Here is a 20,108-nt window from a genome sequence, read left to right on the forward strand (position 1 = left end):
GCTTTCGTTTTCTGAAACTGTTCGCGTGAGGAGGAAAACTGTTCAAAATTTTGTTTTAACCATCAGAAGAGCATCTGCCGCGGTTAAGTGTAGAACCGCGGCATAAAAGGGGAATAGGCCGCGGTTATCCATAGAATCGCGGCCTATTCATTTTAAAAAAATAATATGAAATGACATTTTTGAAATTTTTTTTAACTTATATGTCGCGGTTCAGCGCCCAACCGCGGCATATACTCTGAAACTTTTAAAAATTACTGAGACCAGGGAATAGGCCGCGGTTCTCTGACCAACCGCGGCCTATTCCCCAACGTTCAGAAACGCTTTAACTGCCTTCCCAACTGCTTTTTGGGGAATGTCAGCCCCTGTATTAAATTGACAGGGGAATAGGCCGCGGTTCTCTGACCAACCGCGGCCTATTCCCCTGTCAATTTAATACAGGGGCTGACTGATGGGGAATGTCCGCAGGTGGCAGGGGGAATAGGCCGCGGTTGGTCAGAGAACCGCGGCCTATTCCCCCTGCCACCTGCTGCAGTCAGCTGCAGTCAGCCCCTGCATTAAATTGACAGGGGAATAGGCCGCGGTTCTCTGAACAAACGCGGCCTATTCCCCTGTTATTTCATTTTTTATTCAAACGTGGGTCAAAGGGGATGGTTGACTGGAGTTTATGCCGCGGTTCCCTGCTGAACCGCGGCATATTCTTTTGTTTTATTTACGGAACTGCCACCGCACACCATTATGCTGCGGTTTCTGGTGAACCGTGGCATAATGTGCGCTGTAAAAACCCAATTTTTTACTAGTGACCGTTCAACGTCAGAAAACAAACAAGTCAACGTTAAAAGTGATTGGTGACATTGTTGTAAATAAATGCAATAACCTAGATGTTTGTTAGGTGATGACATACCCCTAGCCATGACCTAGCACATTCATAAAGAGTTGGAGACATCTATTAAAGATAAACCTAGACTCTTTTCGTTGGGCCATCATGAAGATTTAGTAGAGTAAGAATAATTTTACGCCTTGTATTTTGGGCCAAGTAGTCTAGATTTTATTTGGACTTTATATTATGAGCCAAGTAGTCTAGATTTTATTTGGGCTTTGTATTATGGGCCTAGTAGTGTAGGATTTCAATTGGGCCTTGTATTTTAGGCCAAGTAGAATAGTATTTTTTACCAAACAAGTCAATAAAGGGCCAAGGCCCAAAGTTGGCTATGCTTGGACGTCCAAAATGGGTGTGTTGACGAATGGGTTAACATTTTGGCTAAGCTTGGAGAACAAGGGAGCAAGATTTCATCCTAGCATGTGAAGGCTTCCCATTGAAGAGTTTGCCTCCTAGTTAGTGGTCATGTGCCACTTTAGCAATGGAGAGTTTTTCCATAGGTAGTGACCACTTGTCACTCTCTCATTTGAGAGGATTTTTGCTACTTGTCTCCCTCCTATTAGAGAGGATTTCTCCTTGCTCTTTAAGCCAACCAAGTTGGCTCTTTTAGGTTAAAGTTTCTACCCATTTTGAGACACCTTAGCCTATAAATAGAGGTGCTCTCCATCATCTAATTACCTTTGATTTAGAGTAAAGTTATGTTGTCATTTTTGTGCCATATTTATGATATGAATTCTTATAGCAACTTAAGTACCAAACATATTTCATGGTCAGTTCTGTTGATGATTACAATCTATCTCCTATGTTGTGCATGAAACGAAAATATATGTTGTTATCTATGATGATATCAAATCCTAGACAACCTGGAAAAGACATTGATATCTATCTAAAACTGTTAATTGATGATTTGAAAATTAACGTTTCTGAGTCTGAATCTTCTTTTGCTAGATAGGCCTCTTTTTTCTCAACTTTCTTGTTCTGCTGCCCTTTATTTGAGTAGCATTGATACGCAAAATGCCCCCATCTTGTGACAGTTGAAACACTCTATATTCCTTCTGTCTTTCTTCTTCACATTCTTGTCAAATCCACCTTTGCTTTCTGTTGACTCGATCTTTTCTTCTTGATCATCTAGGCTACTACATTCTTCCATTTTCCTTTTGTAGTAGACTTCCCTTTCCACTTCTTGAATCTCTTCATTCCTTCATTTCTGACATGCTAAACTTTCAGCGCTTGTTCATCATGTTTGATGGGATTCCTGTCCCTGTCCAACAGTCTCATCTCATGAGCTTCCAACGAGCTTTGCAGCTCTTCAATCTTTAGCTCTTCAAGATTTCTAGATTCTTCAATAGCAACCACAATGAAATCAAACCGTTGAGGCAACGATCTCATTATCTTCTCAATTATCTGCAAATCAGTGATTGTTTCTCCGCATCCTTTCATATAATTGCTAAGCGTAAGAATCTTATTGAAGTAGTCGCTGATCTTTTCATTATCCTCGATTTGAAGAAGTTTGTACTGTTTTCTCAACGTCTGTAGCTTTACTTTCTTTATCATTTCTCCATGGGCATGATAGCGTACAAGATTGCTCCAAGCTTCCCTTGTCGTGGCTGCATTTTGTATTTTCTCAAAGTGCATATCGTCAACGCACTGGTGTATGATGAACAAAGCATTGTCATCTTTCTTCCTGAGTTCCTCTTTCTGCTCCTCGGTGCCACCCTGACCAAGCTCATATCCTTTTTCTTCCACAATTGCGCTAACACTTTGATAACGGAATAAAACTTTCATCTGAGCACTCCACCTGCTCCAGTTCTTGTTCGTGAGAACTGGGAGGTTTGCAGCAGGGATATCGGCCATGACACTCTTTCTTTACGCCAAAGAACTAACTTCTTGATGATTGCAAAACCTCTCAACAATACCCTTCAGTCACCGCAATGTTCTTCCGTGAAGAAGTGTTGAGGATGCACACTCCCAGATTATCGAAACCTTTACTCTGGATACCACTATTGGAAAGTTGGAGAAAGAAAATGACGCAGAGAATTCGAGAGAGAGAGTTTGAAAGTAAAAACCACGTATGTTATTATTTGCATGAAAAGCAATGTATTTATAGAGAGTGAGATGAAGAGAAAAAGTATTACAACAGGCTTAACAGAAACTACAGTGCTTGACAGTTTTAACTACATATCTAATACTTAAAGCAATCTGGATATGGGAGCATAGTATTTATTTTTCATCCATTGCAGGTGCAAAAGCTATTCCTGCTTTATCTGCTTATTCAGCCACTAAAGATATACATACTAATTTATTTTTCTAATTTTCCTATGACTGTGAACTAAGTTGTTGATCTGAATGAAATATATAATTTAATTCAGGAGATATGAATCAATTGACCAAGAAGGTAGCTTTGGACTAGTGGGCAAACGATAACATCATATAAACTGAGAGAATCACAATTTTGACAAATCATATGTTTATTTTTAATTAAAAATTTAGAATCTAATAAAATTAGAATTAGTTAAAGATAACTATGTACATTAAACTTGAAAAAATTATGACCGAAACAACACATAAATGTCATATTAATATACAAAATTAAAATAAATATGTACTTTAATCTCAAATTGTTACTATAAAATAGGGATAATGATACTCAGACAACATTTTTTTGACAACATTTGAACATCACCTACGTGTCATTTTATGATTGGTCCATGGTGGTATTTATAATTATTATTATTGATTGTGAAATTATTTTGGACCAATCACAGACACATAAATGATGTTCAAATATTGTCAAAAAAATATTGTCTAAGTATCATTATCCATAAAATAATGTTAGAAACAAATATAAAAAGTTATTATAATATACAATAAAATTATACATTTGTAGAAAATATCTGTCACCAAATCACGTAGTTTAATGAAAAATAATTTAAACTAAGATAATAAAGTTGTTTTTAGTTCATAATTCAATTAAGTAATGAAATTATTATTTTATAATTACATAACTACGTATATTTTATTTCATAACTTATTTTCAAATATTATAAAATTTTGCTTTTATTAGTTAATTTAACAAACTTCTATTTAAATTTCATTTCACAAGAATCATAATTTCTTTAAATTTATATTTTCTCGTTTTACAATGACTCATTCATCCTTTTCAAAATCCTTGTCTTAGAGAGAGGAAAATATAATCTACTAAAATAAAATTGTTTAGAATAAGTTTTTTTCTCTTTGTATTTATTCTTGGGATAGTTGCTTTTTGGGTTGTTTACATGGATATAATTTATTCTCCTATGTTAAGATCATGTAGAAGTTCAACATAAAATAATAAAAAATAAAATAATGATCTTTGAATAGAAACATTATTATTAAATTGCAAAAAGAAACTGAATTCCATATAAATAAGAAACTCATGATTGAATCAATCTTATCAAACAACACGACAATCTAAGGCATACAAGACAAACTATATATTACATATTTTTAGAATTTGAAATCCTCCTCCAACTATCTTGCATAAGTAATAAAAACTTAAGATTATAAATTCCATATAGGAAAACCATGCTCTCCTCCAATAAGGATTAATACAGAGAGTTGCAACAATTACCAACAATACCGATGTATATGCCACAACAAAACTTACATAAAAAACAACCATGTCAATCGGACTGTTATTGTCTTCATCATTTGAAGAAACAGTTGGTGATTATAAATAAGGATCACAACTTTTTAGCAATGGAGGTCCACAAAGAAGAGAATTTCCTTCATAGCTGCTTTCATCAAAGGTAATAAATTGGCCCTTTCGCTCAGGTGTATCACCTGATAAGTTGTTATGCGCAACAATAAATATAGCAAGTGAGTTCAACTGATTTAGTTGAGGAGGAATTTGACCACTCAACATGTTGAAAGAAAGATCCAAACTCTCTATTTGTACTAATTTGGAAAATGAAGCTGGAATTTCTCCAATCAAATCATTGTGAGACAAATTCAATGCTCGAATTCTTGTCAAGTTTCCAAGCTCGGATGGAATACTTCCGTTTGGTTTATTTTTGGATAAATCAATCCCAGACATATAAGCAAGGATGCTCCCTGTATAAGTGTAGGAACTTTTCTTCGTAGTGAAGATTGCTTTCTCGTTTGTATTTGGTGTCAAAATTGTTGTATAGTTATTTTTTGGACGAATAAAGCCATTAATTTCTTCCCTTAACATGACTGGGTCATCATTCTCAAAAGGTATTTTACCTAAGCAATTGGGTATTGGACCAAAAAAATTGTTATAAGAAAGATCTAATATACTCAAATCCTCGATTTGGCACATCTGCTCTGGTAAATGCCCTGTAAAGCGGTTACCTTTCAAAATAAGTATATTCAACCTTGAATGAGCAAGGTCTTTCATCACATCTTGAATGCTACCAACTATTTGATTGTAGCTAAGGTCTAGAATTATTATGGAAGATCTTTTGCTGAACATTCTTTTCGGTAAACCACTTAACATGTTGTTGCATAAATGAATGTGTCTCAGAGAAGCATTGACAAAAGATGGCACAAAACCCATCAAATTATTGTTAGATACATCTAGATATAATAGAGGTTGATGTTCGACTAGGCATGTCGGAATAGACCCTTCAAGATGATTGTTGGACAATAAAAGCTTAGCCAAATTTGAAAAATTTCCTATCACACTTGGTAGTTTCCCTACTAAATTATTATAGCTTAGACTCAAGACTTGGAGAGATGAGTTAAGAAAGCTATTGGGTATGCTACCGTAAAGGTTGTTGTCATCTAAATACAACTCTTCCAAGTATTTAAAAGATGGAAATACAGGTCCATAGAGCCTATTTTGTGAAAGTTTCAAGTTTTTCAGTCGTGACCCATCTCTGGATATGTTTTTTGGAATCTCTCCTGATAAATGATTATTTGATAGATCCAACGTATGCAATAAGCTCATTTTCCCAAACTCACGAGAAGTCGAACCTTGGATGTGGTTTTTAGACAAATTTAGATATTGCAAATTTGGTAAAACTGAACTAATATTCTTATTAGGGATTTGGCCAGTTATGTTATTGGCAGACACATCAATTCTCCTCATGCTCGTAAGAGGATGTAATGGTAGCTGGAGAACACCTGTGAAAGAGCAATTTCTAACACGAAGTTCAGTCAATTTTGTGTTGTTTTCAAACAACCAGTAAGGAAACAATCCTTCCAATCTACAACTAGAGAAATCTACGCTAGTCAAACTGTTTTGATGTAGAAGAAACATGGGGAATGGAAGAGAATCATTCCAAGTCATTGAAGGCAAACTAAGGACTTGTAATTGAAATTTTGGAATCCAAATTTGCGGACTAGGTTGTAAGTCCAATACGACTTTGTTGCCTTTACCATATATGGACATATGGTTTGAATGATTAGCAAATGGTGAAAAAGAGAGAGGAACTTCAAATTGGTTTTCTATATATCTAAAATATTCAAGTGATGTAAGGCTAGTAATGGTAAAATCAAATTGTCCACTGAAATGATTATGTGAAAGTTCCAACTTCCGAAGAGATGTCATGTTTAAGAAAGATGAAGGAAGGGATCCAATAAATAGGTTGTTGCTTAGATCTAACTCTTTGAGATTCTTCAGCTTAAACCAATCTGAAATATGAAATTTTGAAAATAAATCATATTATGGAGGACATGATGCAAATAAATGTGATGATTAACTATAAAAGGAAATATAAAAACTATAATGATAAGTCGAATTACCAGCAGGAGGAAGGGGCCATTTATTAGGCAACCAGAAGCAGACAAAACTTTCAAAGAAGTCAATTCCCCAATAGTTTTGAAAAACTCATTGTCAAGGTAAAAACTATAGTCGAGTGTCAAGTGTTCAAGGCTACTTAAATCACGAAAATCTGCACAATAGAAAGCGAAGGTATATGAACCTTAACATATCAAGCAAACTAACATAGAGTAAACTAAAAAGGTGTTTCTACCTCCTGAAGTAATTCTTCCTACTATCTCGTTACTATTCATAGAAAGCACCCTAATAGATGAGAAAGCTTGCAGTGATTCCCTCAGTTTACTTCCATTTATCATATTGCTATCTAAAATAAGGACGTCCAGTTTGTTTAGACTTTTTGAGCCTGAAAGTAAAACAATGGCCAATAATATTTAATTTGCCAACACATGATAAACCAAATACAACAACTATGCAAAGTAAAACAATGACCAATTTCTTTGAATACCTTGATTGACAACAAAACTGTTAATTTCGTTACCACTTAGATCAAGAATCTCCAAACTAGTTAAAGCCAATAATCCTGTTAGAAATAAATAGAGAATGAATTGTTATAGTCATTCATATAATAATAATACTACTCTTTCTTCGCTCATACAACAGAGGTAATACATTAAAAAAATTCTCTGCTTCAGAGTCTAAGTCCAACCACCATAAATGAAATTAATTATACTAACCACTTATATCGACCAATCCGTTTAATCGGTTTGATCTTAAATCAAGGGATTTGAGACGTTGAAGCCCAGTTAGAGATGAAAGAAATTCATTGGAGAAACTGTTTGAAGTCAGCCTTAGGACTTGTAAATTGGGTGGCCACGTAAATCCATCCTTCTCTGATAGAAACAAAATTGACTACATCTAATTATGAGTGTACACACTAAATAAGGAGCATGCCTATTTGCATTGATTCGAATCTACTTCCGTAAAGTAAAGAATAAGAACAACTAACCTAAACGCCTCAAAATTGTCTCATTCAACTCGTTCCCCTCTATGTCAAGAATCTCCAGAGACGTTATCTTTGATATATCTAGTAATATACATACTCATTACACTCACATATATTTTCAGCCAAAAAGCATGATGAAGATTTGAAATGTAGGGAGTGTAACATATTAAGAATTGATCTTGGAGTCAATTGAGTGTATCCTAAATTTAAAGACTTTAGAGATGAAAGTTCATTGAGAGCAGATGTAATATCACTGTCATTGAAGTTGTTGTAAGACAAGTCAAGGACCTCAAGATTCTTCAACATAGAGCATAAACCTGCAAGGTAAAGTCTCTTACATTACATATATTTTATCCTGAAGCTATTATCAGTATCCATAGCTTTACAAATGAAATGGGAAAATTATTCCACCTTGGATATGATTATCTGAGTCAAATTCATTGCCAGACAAATAGAGTTCTTTCAGAGACGTGAATCCCCCGAGAAATGGCAAAATGTCATTAGTCAAATAGTTCCAACTTATGTCAAGAACTTCTAATCTAAGCAACTTTGATGACAGAGTTTCAAAATCTAAAGGCATAGACATGTGTTAGTACTCAAAGGTAGTAGAAGAAGCCAACCAATTTTGAAATTAAAATTAAAAATATGCTTATCACACATCATCATCCTTATAATATATATCCTTACCGTTGAATACATTGAACCTGTTGTGTGATAAATACCTGTTGGATGATAAATATAAAGACTTGAGAGATGGAAGGAAATTCAAACAAACTAGAATAACCGTGAAACTATCCTTCTCTCTCTTCGCACTCAAGTCAAGGACTTCCAAATTTTCCAGCCCTGCAAAGTATTAAAATTAATTGGAAATAGTATTCATGTTTATGAAATAGGAAGAAGATTAGGACAAATCTCCCTTGTGTTGAATATACACATAGGGTCCTTTATTTATAATAGAAGAAATATGGGCTAAGCCCAAAATACAAATAAGAAATATAAACAAACTAAATAAGAAATATAAACTAACTAACTAAAGATAAGAGATAAATATAAACTAAATATAATATTTCTAACACTCCCCCTCAAGCTGGAGCATATAGATTGTATGGACCAAGCTTGAATAAATAAACTCAATTTGAAATATATGATCTGTCTTCAAGAGTGTGTGGCAAACAGATGCGCAATCACATGTCGACGAACAACTAACAGCACCATAAAACTTCAAATAGCACCATGAAACTTCAAGTGGGATGACTTTGACAAAGGAGAACAATGACAAACTCTAGGGACTGGATTGCCATCAAGTCAGGATGGGCTTGCATCAAAACTATAGGGATTGCCATCACTGACTGACGGGGCCTGTAGTGGCTAAAAGCGACAAGACTACAGGGAATACCATCACTCACTAGTGGGGCCTGTAGTGGCTAAAAGCAACAAAACTACATGGAATGCCATCACTGACTGATGGGGGCCTGTAGTGGCTAAAAGCGATAAAACTGCAAGGACTGCCATCATTGACTAGTGGAGTCTTGAAAGCCTAAAACCTGGTTCATACTCCCCCTCACGACGAACAGCGGAAATGACGGCGCGCCGATGACAAACCGTGAAAGTGGAAGATCATAATGAGCTCTTATTCATCAAAGCACCCAAAAACAAATCTGACAGATTTTACAAAGGGTTGGTGAAATTGTTTCAACCCATAATTTTAGCGTTGAAATTTTTTGGTGTTAACCACTAACTGTCCTTGAAGACCTTTCAGAAAAGATAAGATAGCGGAAGCAGTAGAGGTAGGACTAGGTGTCGGTGCATCGGTAGCACAAGTGGCGGAGACGATGACCGAAGACGGTGGCCGAAGATGGTGGCCGAAGACGACGGCTTGAGACGGTGGCCGGAGACGACGGTCGGAGACGATGCCGGCAGCGGTGGCCGGTGACTGTGCTGGCGGCGGTGGCCGGAGACTATGTCGGCAGCGGCAGTCGGCCGGTGACAGTGACCAGAGACGGGTAACTGGTCTTATTCATAGTGTCTTATTCACTCTAGTTTTTTACGATGACAACACATTATTAATAACACATATTTTGTTATGTGTTACATGTTCTGTTGCTTATTGATTGATATCTTATTGAACATGTTTTGTGTTGATCTTAATATATGAATGCATATTCACTGCTCTGATATATGTTACATTTGTTTATTGCATTGCATATGTTTTGGAAAAGGAAAACCACATGCACTTTGATAACTTATATTGTGTTGCAAATCTATAAGTCCTAAGTCGACTTTATTATTAATTGATTCGATTAAGACTAAAGATTTTGCACAAATTTTCAAATACAGTGCTATGTGAGATTTTACATTGAAAGAATTTCAATATGTGCAGATGTTAAGCTAAATTAAAGGTATATTAACGGAATGTCCTTGATTGGTTTGATTTTTCAAATTTAGGGACTAAATTGATCATTTTTAAAAAACGGGGACCTAATTTAAAAAAACCAGTAAAAATAGGGACCACTGAATGTATTTAACCTAAATTAAACTGTATAACTTTTTACATATAAACCTTGCTCTGTTTTTAGTGTTGAATTTTTATTATTTTATCGTTAACTCCCTTTCTTCTAGGTTGAGAAGAAGGTGCCTAGATTAAATTTGTTCACATTTTGATGCAGATGACAAAAGTTGTAAATGTAATTTCCAACTGACATTAACTATGTTTGATTTTAGGTTTGGTGAAATATTCGAGACCAACATCCTGAGTTGTCATTGTGTGATGCTGATCAAGCCAGAGGGCACTTCCAAATGCAAAGTTGCTTCAAAATTAGATTCCAATAAACAACTGTTGAGATGCAACGACAACAACTTCATTGTTAGACTCATGCGGTCTTGTTAGCGAGAATATTGAGTGTTGGCTCTTTTTTAAGATTGAGATGGATTTGTTCATCGTTTTAGAGCATCCTGGTTATTGTGTTGGCCACCGTTACTATTGCAAGTCTCGTGAAGGGATTCCACATCGTGTTACCAAGAGGATGCTATGAAGTGGTTCCAACTAAAATATGAAGGTGTTATCCTCAACAAGTTAAAGGCAATTGTTTAATTAAGTTAGCTAGTTTTATTGAGGAATTCAGAACTTTTCAGACTTATAAGTTGTTTTTGTATAAATATGTATTACACTTTAATTGTGTTTGCAATTTGAATTCACTTTTTTAAATACACATTTTTGTGTATTTTTTATCATTGCATATATATATATATATATATATATATATATATATATATATATATATATATATATATATATATATATATAATAATAATAATAATAATAATAATTTGAGTTATAAAAAAATTATAATAAATTATTTATTTAAATAGATTTAAATATGTAAATTTCACAATATTATATTAATAATTATTTTTAAAAAAAATAAATACGAAATATAATGTAATTATATACGGATTTTTCCTTACGTAATTACATATGGATAAATTCGTATATAAATTTTATTCGAATAAATCCATTTTAACTTATCTAAGATAATTTTATATACGGATTTTGTTTGTATGTAACCAAGTATTTTATATGGATTTTGAATCTTATATGCGGGTTTTGGCTGTATGTAATTCAATTATTTCTTATAGTGACTTTCTAAAGTCATCCGAAAAGTTAAAAATAGCAATTTTGAAATTTAAACATATTTCTGACTTAGATTCATAGTAAAACTGAAACATAAAGCCTTTAGAACATTGATTATCAAAAAAATCAAGACCATAAATGTTGTTTAAAAAATTCAATTAATAAAATAATGAACTCAATGGTCAGGTTGAAATGACCTATGACAGCGGTTCTGTACAGAATTAGAGTCATAAGCTATGTTTAGAGAGGTATTAGATAAAATTTTTAATGTTGGGTAAGGAATGTCAGATTTACGAGACCATATTGCAACGTTTCTGTAAAAAACTAAAGCCATAGATCCTGTTCAGATAAGTGTTAGATAAAAATCCCAATTCAAGGGATGGATGTCAAGTTTACAAGAACCCATGGTAGCAATTATGCAAAGAACTAAAACCATAGATTCTGTTGAGAGTTTAAAATGTCCTTTTTATCGAAATTTTATATTATATAACACTTATTTATGATTATTTTTTAACTAAAGTCAAAAGGTGCTTATGGCTTTGTTTCTTCAGTGAACCAAAGCTTATATATTCATGAAATTTGTAAAAATGCAACAATGTCTTTTTATGTTTCAGTCTCTTGAAAACCTAACAGTAGGCTAATTAGAAGCCTAATTATGTACTAGTAAATGACATAACTAATCTATTACATCTTTCCTTTCTATGTAGAATCACATCATCAAGGTTAGTCCTTTCGGCGAAGGTATTTGAAGATCTCGCACCAGAAAGAAGTAGAATCACGTCATCAAGGTTAGTCCTTTTGGTCCCAGAAATTCCTACCGAAACATTTTGGCGCCCACCGTGGGGCCGAAAGAGAAGACTCCCTATGGTGACCACCAGAAGCATGGACGGTATCGATCATACAGAACTCATAAGACAGCTCCAAGCTCAACTGGAGCAACAAACCCAGATGATTCGCCAACAACAGGAGGCACACCAGAAACTTGCTGAAGAGATGGCCCGACTCAAAGAAAGACGACCGAAGATGACGGAAGACAACAGCCGTACTGGCGGCCACAATGAGGGCCACAGGGACGGTCAAAACGACGACCATAACAGCGGCCGGAACGACGGTTGCCATGATGACAACGGTCGCCCTCCGGATCACCTGAATTACTACCTTTCACTAAAGTCGTTATGCAGGCTACAATGCCCGATCGGCCTCCCCCTCAAATTGAAAAATTCGATGGAACAACGGACCCCGAACACCACCTCCGGAATTTCGTCGACTCCATGGCCTTCTATTCCAAAAGCGATCCGGTCAAGTGCAGGGCTTTCTCCCTGTCTCTAAAAGACGAAACCCTAGAATGGTATTACACTCTTCCTCCGAATTCTATTGACAGTTTTCATACTGTCACCACTCTATTCAAAAGATAGTTTTCGGCCAACCGGAGGGAGAAAATGTCCGTTGCTGAACTCGTCAATCTCAAACAAGGGAGAGACGAACCGTTGAGGACATTCATGCGTAGATATTTTGAAGCGGCAAGAATAGTAAAAGATGTCACCCATGAGTTCATCATGAACAACCTGCCCAACTGTCTCAAACCGGGGTTTGTCTCGGAGAGTCTATACGCTGAATTACCGAAGACTATGGAGGAATTGCAAGAAAAAATGATCAAGTTCATCAAAATGGAATATCAACGGCACTACCACAAGAAAGTTGAGGCCCCCATAACTGAAGCTAAACGCGAAGACCAGCGATCGCATGACAAAGGTCGTAATCAAAGGCTCCCGCGAAGAGGGCCTCCAATTCCGCTCGGTCCCCGCTACGACGACTATGCACATCTCACTGTTCCGAGGGAGAAAGTGTTCGAAAAAGCCCTCCAAACTAACCTGATCACCGTTCGCAGACGACGCTCGCCCAGGGATGCGAACGGATCTAAAACTTGTCGGTTTCATGACAACCGAGGACATTCCACAGAAGGATGTCAGAGCCTCAAAGACGAAATCGAAAGATTAATCCGTGTCGGATATCTACGGGAATTTGTTAAAGCAGAGACGAGTCAACGAGGGCGCTCGCCCAAAAAGATAAGGAGAAGCCCTTAACCTTCACGCCGAAAGACCGAACGCTCCCGAGAGCGCTCGAGAAGCAGATCTAGAAAGTGAGATACAACCCCGAGGGGCCGCATTGACACCATCTCAGGAGGTTTTGTTGGGGGTGGAGCCTCATCCTCGGCCCGCAAAAGACACTTGCGGAACTTGCGAAGCGTCCACACGATAACTCAAAATCCCTTATCAATGTCGGACATCACCTTTACTGACAGGGATTTTCACGCCCCAGACCCAGAACAGGATGATCCTATGGTCATTACAGCCCGAATAACACAATATGACGTGAGCAAAGTCCTGATAGACCAGGGAAGTTCGGTCAACATCTTATACTGGACAACATTCCAAAAGATGGAGTTGACTGAGGATGCGATAACACCCTTTCACGAACAGATCGTTGGATTCGCAGGTGAACGTGTTGACACCCGGGGATACCTTGACCTGAGGACCTGATTGGGCACCGGTGACAAGGCTAGAGAAATCCGTGTGCACTTCCTGCTGGTAGAAGCGAACACTTCATATAACGCTCTTTTAGGGCGTCCCTGCCTAAACGCTTTCGGGGCTATCGTGTCGACTCCTCATTTGGCGATGAAGTTCTCGTCTGAAAGTGGCATAATATGCACCGTTCGAGCATATCAGAAAATCGCCCGGCAATGTTACACTACTTCCTTAAAAGCCACAACTTATAAAAAAGAGAAACGACCTGAGGCTATCTTGGTCGACCTAGACCCTAGGACCAACACAGACGATCGAATTCAACCCCAGGGAGAGATTAAACCGTTCGTCCTAGGGAAGAATGCTGAACAAACCACCAACATAGGGGCCGATCTCACTCTGGTTGAAGAAAGCAACTTAACCACATTACTGAAAACCAATAATCAACTCTTTGCGTGGAACGCATCAGATATGCCAGGGATCCATCCCAGCGTTATCACGCACAAGTTATCAATATTTCGAGAGGCTCGACGAATAGCGCAGAAGAAGAGAAGGCTCGACACCGAAAAAAGGGTGGCCGTACAGAAGGAAGTTGACAAACTGGTCAAGGCTGGATTCATCCGGGAGATAACGTACACCACTTGGTTGGTGAATGTAGTCATGGTGAAAAAAGCGAACGGTCAGTGGCGAATGTGTGTAGATTTCACTGATCTCAACAAAGCTTGTCCCAAGGACAGCTACCCCCTTCCCAGCATTGATCGACTTGTAGACGACGCCTCTGGACACACAGTCCTCAGCTTTCTAGACGCATACTCCGGATATAACCAGATTCCGATGTATGCTCCAGACCGAGACAACACGGCTTTCATAACTAAACAAGCCAATTACTGCTACGAGGTAATGCCGTTTAGCCTAAAAAATGCAGGTGCAGCTTATCAGCGACTCATGGATAAAATCTTCCACAATCAAATTGGGCGGTGCATGGAGGTTTACGTAGATGACATGGTGGTAAGAAGTTGTTCCCATCAACAACACTTGAAGGATCTAGCAGAAGTCTTCCACCAACTCAAGCAGTACGGTTTGCGCCTGAATCCATCCAAATGCATGTTCGGTGTGTCGGCTGGTAAATTCCTAGGTTTTATGTTGACAAATCGAAGAATTGAGGCCAACCCAGATAAATGCCGAGCAATCTTGGAGATGAGAAGTCCAACCAAGTTGAAAGAGGTTCAATGCTTAGTCGGACGCCTCACCGCTCTATCATGGTTTATACCGAAAATCTCCGACCATATCAAGCCGATACTCAAAAACATGAAGAAAAATGTCCCTCGACATTGGGATGATCACTGTGAAGCGGCCTTCTCCGCAGTAAAAAACATATTGACCAATCCGCCCATCATGAGCTGTCCGACAGAAGGGTTTGACTTACAACTATATCTGTCCGCATCCAGGCATTCGGTAAGTGTCGCCCTTATTCAAGAGGTACCGATCTTCAAGCTCATATACTTTGTTAGCAGAACCTTGCAGGGGGCCGAGGAACGATATTCTCAGATGGAGAAAGCAGCATTAGCTCTACTAACAGCGACGAGACGGCTCCGACCATACTTTCAAAGCCACCAAGTTATTATCCGAACGAACCATCCGATCGCCAGGATTCTTAGGAAACCGGATCTAGTAGGAAGGATGGTCTCCTGGTCCATCGAATTATCCGAATTCGGATTGCGTTTTGAACCACAAGGCTCCATCAAGGGCCAGCACTTAGCAGATTTCGCAGCAGAACTGCCCCCGACGGCAGAACCGTCCGTGTGGAATTTGAACGTAGACGGATCCTCAGACAAAAGAGGAGGAGGAGCCGGTATTGTATTGGAGGGACCAAACGGTCTTCTGTTCGAGCAAGCAATCTCTTTCACGTTCCAGCTCAGCAATAATCAGGCAGAATACTAAGCCCTAATCAGCGAACTACTCTTGGCCGCCGAGCTGGACATTGACCACATAGAATGTCGAATGGACTCACAACTGGTCGTTGGGCACATTAATGGAACCTTCCAGGTCAAGGACAATCACTTGCTACGTTACTATCATAAGGTCAGCGAACTTATCAAATCATTTAACACTTTCAAAATTACTCATGTTCCCAGGGCACAAAATTCTCGAGCGGATTTACTCTCCAAGTTGACACATGCCCGAGGAAACTCTTAACTCACTTCAGTAATCAACACCACGCTGGAAAAGTCTCTGTTAGAAAAATGCTCCATCAGCGTCATTCCTTCAAAGGCAGACTGGTGGCAAGACATAATACAGTTGATAATTCAGCAAGAACAGGGTGTGCGGGTAAACGTGGCTGATTCGAAACGAATCGCTCGGTTTACATTTATAGGCGATGACCTCTACCGACGTGGGTACACTACTCCTCTATTGAAGTGTTTGTCCAACGAAGAAGCCAAATATGTTATGCAGGAGCTACATCACGGCATCTGTGGTTCGCACTCAGGTAAAAGAACGCTCAGAGCCAAGATACTACGAGCAGGTTTCTATTGGCCCACAATTGAACAAGATTGCAAAGAGTTCGTTCAAAAATGCATCTCATGCCAGTCCCATGGACACGACACTCGGATTCCTTCATCCGAACTGATGGGCATCATATCCCCATGGCCATTCGCCCAATGGGGAATGGATATAGCCGGGCCCCTACCGCTCGCAAAAGGACAATGCAAATATCTACTTGTGGCAATTGACTACTTCACCAAGTGGATCGAGGTAGAACCCCTCGCAACAATCAGCACTCGAAAGGTACAAAGTTTCATCTGGCACTTGATATGTTGGTTCAGCATACCGCAAAAAATCATTACCGATAACGGTCGGCAATTCATAGACCGTACGTTGGAAGACTTTCTCAAGGGGCTAGACATCAAGCATGTTACAAGTTCAGTGGAACACCCCCAAACTAACGGACAGGCCGAAGCTGCGACGAAAGCCATAATCTCCGAGTTAAAAAAGCGCCTAGGGCAAGCCAAAGGCTTGTGGGTCGAAGAATTGCCTGAAGTACTTTGGGCTTATAGATGCACACCGCACGGATCAACAGGTGAGACTCCCTTCAATCTCACATATCGCATTGATGCTATGTTACCGGTCGAAGTGGGGGAACCATCCCTTCGCCGGTATATACAAGATATGACTCTCAACGACGAACAACTGAGGCTGAACCTCGACACCCTACCCGAAAGGCGCGAGATTGCCCTGATCAAGAATGAAGCTCAAAAACGACTGATAACCAGGCGCTATAATACCAAAGTCAAGCCCCGCAATTTCACCAAAGGAGACCTTGTTTGGCGCAAGCGGGGTGATGCACGTAAAAATAAAGCACATGGCAAGCTGGCCGACAACTAGGAAGGACCTTTCCGAATCAGTGAAGATTTGAAGAACGGAGCATATCGACTGGAATACCTGGACAGAAAAGCTATTCTTAACACTTGGAACGTCAACCATCTCAAATTCTACTATAGTTAAAGTTTTGTTATATTTTCATTCATTGTCCTTCCATGAACAATTTTCTCTTTCAGAATTATTTCAATGAAGTATTCCAACTCCATATCTTGTGTAATATTTTTCAAACACACAAAAGGTCAAGACCGAACGCGTCTTGATGCCTTATGGACAAATAAGTCCATCAATACAAAACACTAGACCAAACGCGTTTAGACACCTCATGACCGAACGCGTCTTGACGCCTTATGGACAAATAAGTCCATCAATACAAAACACTAGACCAAATGCGTCTAGACACCTCAAGACCGAACACGTCTTGACGCCTTATGGACAATTACGTCCATCAATACAACACACTAGACCGAGCGGCCAGGATAACTAATAAATGGGCCAAATCATCGAGACTGATCCAGCCTTATTGGCTCGAGGCCCATCATATTGCAAATGCGAATAAATGCACAATATCGTATAGCACATATCAAATAATATCTCAATAGAGATATATCAGGTAAGTTTGTTTATATTTTATTTTGTTTATATTTTATTTTGTTCTATTGATCTCGTATCAATCCAAAGCCTATAAATAAAGAATTAAGGGCTCCAAACAAGGTACGCTCACATTCTCTCACACTCATACTTTCACACCTAACTGAATATCAGCCCTTTCTCTCCATTCTAAGCATCAACTTGCTGAGGATCGAGGGTCTTCCTACACCGACATCTAACTTGATCGTCGGAGTGCCTTTACAGGTACCCCCCTCTTGGGTGAAGATTGGAACTTGACGGACGGTCTGAAGAACGGATGGCGAAGGTATTTGAAGATCTCGCACCAGAAAGAAGTAGAATGACGTCATCAAGGTTAGTCCTTTCGGTCCCAGAAATTCCTACCAAAACAGTCATAAATAACTATAATGAGTAACTATCACAATATATTTTAAAAATCCTACCTTTATTAGAAAAACTCAAAGTATGTAGAGTTTTCTTCTTCTTATTCATTAACTCTATTAGCTCGTTCTAAATTCTCTTCTTAGTTTACCTTTGTTTTCATAAAATATTTTGATGTTAATATATAAATATGATCTCTTTTCTTCTTCTTTCTTGCTCCAATTCCCCAAAGTTTTACTCCACTCATGTTCAACAACATGCAACTTATATAAATAATTACTAAAAGCAGACTTAAAGATGCAAAACGAGATAGTATAATTTAAAAAGTCATTCCTGTTTGGGAATAGGAAAATAAAATTGAGGACAAAGTAAATTGAGTTATGCAATCAACCCTTATATCATTTAAGTGTAGAATCTTTTATCATCTTTTGAACCTGCCCAATATGCATCAATGTACCCTTCTACCTTTAAGTTTCTATTATTTGAGAACAAAATTCCTTTTCCAATAGCGGACTTCAAATATCTCAAAATTCTCTCAACAACATCCATATGAAGCTTTCGTGGGTCATGCATATATTGACTAACAACATTCATTGCATAGGTGATATTTGGACGTGTATGGCACAAATAAATTAATTTTCCTTCTTGCCTTTGGTATCTTCCTCTGTCTATGATTGCTCAATTTGAGCATTGAAAGAGTTTATGATTTTGTTCAATTGGTGTATCAGTTGGTTTACTCCCAAGCAACCTAGTTTCTGATAGTAAATCAATAGTATATTTTCTTTGACATAGAAAAATACCATGTTTTGATCTAGCTACTTTAATACCTAAAAAGTATTTGAGGTTTCCAAGTTGTAAACTAGAAATCTCATCTTAGTCATTTCCTGTAACAATCATGTCATCTACATATATAATCAAAGCTATAATTTTTCATTTTCCTCTCTTAAAAAATAAGGTGTGATCAGAGTTACTTGCTCTATAGCCAAAAGCCTTCACAGACTTAGTAAACCTTCCAAACCATGTTCTTGGGGATTATTTTAATCCATATAGAGCCTTCTTTAATTTGCGAACCTTCATTCCATTTGAATCTGTCATGCTGGTGGAGAATCCATATAAATTTCTTCTGAAATTTCTCCATGTAGGAAAGCATTTTTCACATTAAATTGTAGAAGAGCCCAATCTTGGTTTGCAACTAACTACAAAAGTATTCTCACAGTATTGAGCTTGGCTACTGGTGCGAACATCTCTTGGTAATCTACACCATAATACTGAGTGTAACCTTTAGCCATAAGTTGTGTTTTATACCTCTTAATAGTTGCATCAACTTTATGCTTAATTGTAAAGACCCATTTGCAGCCCACATTTTTCTTCCCTCTTGGTAAGGACACAAGATCCCAAGTGTTGTTTTTTTCTATAGCCGCCATCTCCTCAACCATTGCTTATGTCCATCTAGGATCTACAAAAGCTTCCTGTATATTACTAGGAATAGAAATTGAAGATAACTGAGATACAAATGATGCATATGACTGAGATAACCTGAGAGATGACACATATTTACTAATGGGATATTTAACTTTCACTTGGAGGTCTGTTTCATATTTAGCTGGAGGTTGACCACGGTTAGAACGAGGTGGAAGAATATATTGAACAATAGTAGACTTAGTGTTTGGTGTGTTGGTGGTCTCACGAAGACAAGAATCAATTCCATGATCAATTTCATCTAAATTAGTATTATTAGAGATAGGATCAGAAGGTACCTCTAAAGAGTCAAGTTGAACCTGTGGAGAAGATTGAGCCAGTTGGTTATGATTAGAAGACATTGTATTATCCAGAAAAGAAGTGTGCATATTTAGGATTGGCTCACTGATGAGTGGTTATTTCTTGAACTATATTTAGTTTATTACACTTAAATAAACCAGGGAATTGTGTTTAATTGTCTGTAATTTCCCCGTTTTCCGAATTCTGCTTAATTTGGTCGAAAA

General features: G+C 37.9%; 1 protein-coding gene and 1 pseudogene across 1 annotated transcript; one reads left to right on the top strand and one right to left on the bottom strand.

The window, feature by feature from the left end:
* Positions 1–4,346: 4,346 nt before the first annotated feature.
* LOC106755350 lies at positions 4,347–8,191 on the bottom strand (annotated as a pseudogene).
* A 4,484-nt stretch (positions 8,192–12,675) lies between these two features.
* On the top strand, positions 12,676–13,320 carry LOC106755351. Its single transcript, XM_014637494.1, has one exon. It carries the CDS (start codon positions 12,676–12,678, stop codon positions 13,318–13,320), a length of 645 nt encoding a protein of 214 aa, XP_014492980.1.
* The last annotated feature ends 6,788 nt before the right edge of the window (positions 13,321–20,108 follow it).

Source organism: Vigna radiata, unplaced genomic scaffold (genome assembly GCF_000741045.1).
Source record: "Vigna radiata var. radiata cultivar VC1973A unplaced genomic scaffold, Vradiata_ver6 scaffold_252, whole genome shotgun sequence".
Taxonomy (NCBI): Eukaryota; Viridiplantae; Streptophyta; class Magnoliopsida; order Fabales; family Fabaceae; genus Vigna; species Vigna radiata.

Bases quoted from the DNA above. Each gene is read 5' to 3' on its own strand.
- LOC106755351 (XM_014637494.1), top strand. From the start codon at position 12,676: ATGTCCGTTGCTGAACTCGTCAATCTCAAACAAGGGAGAGACGAACCG.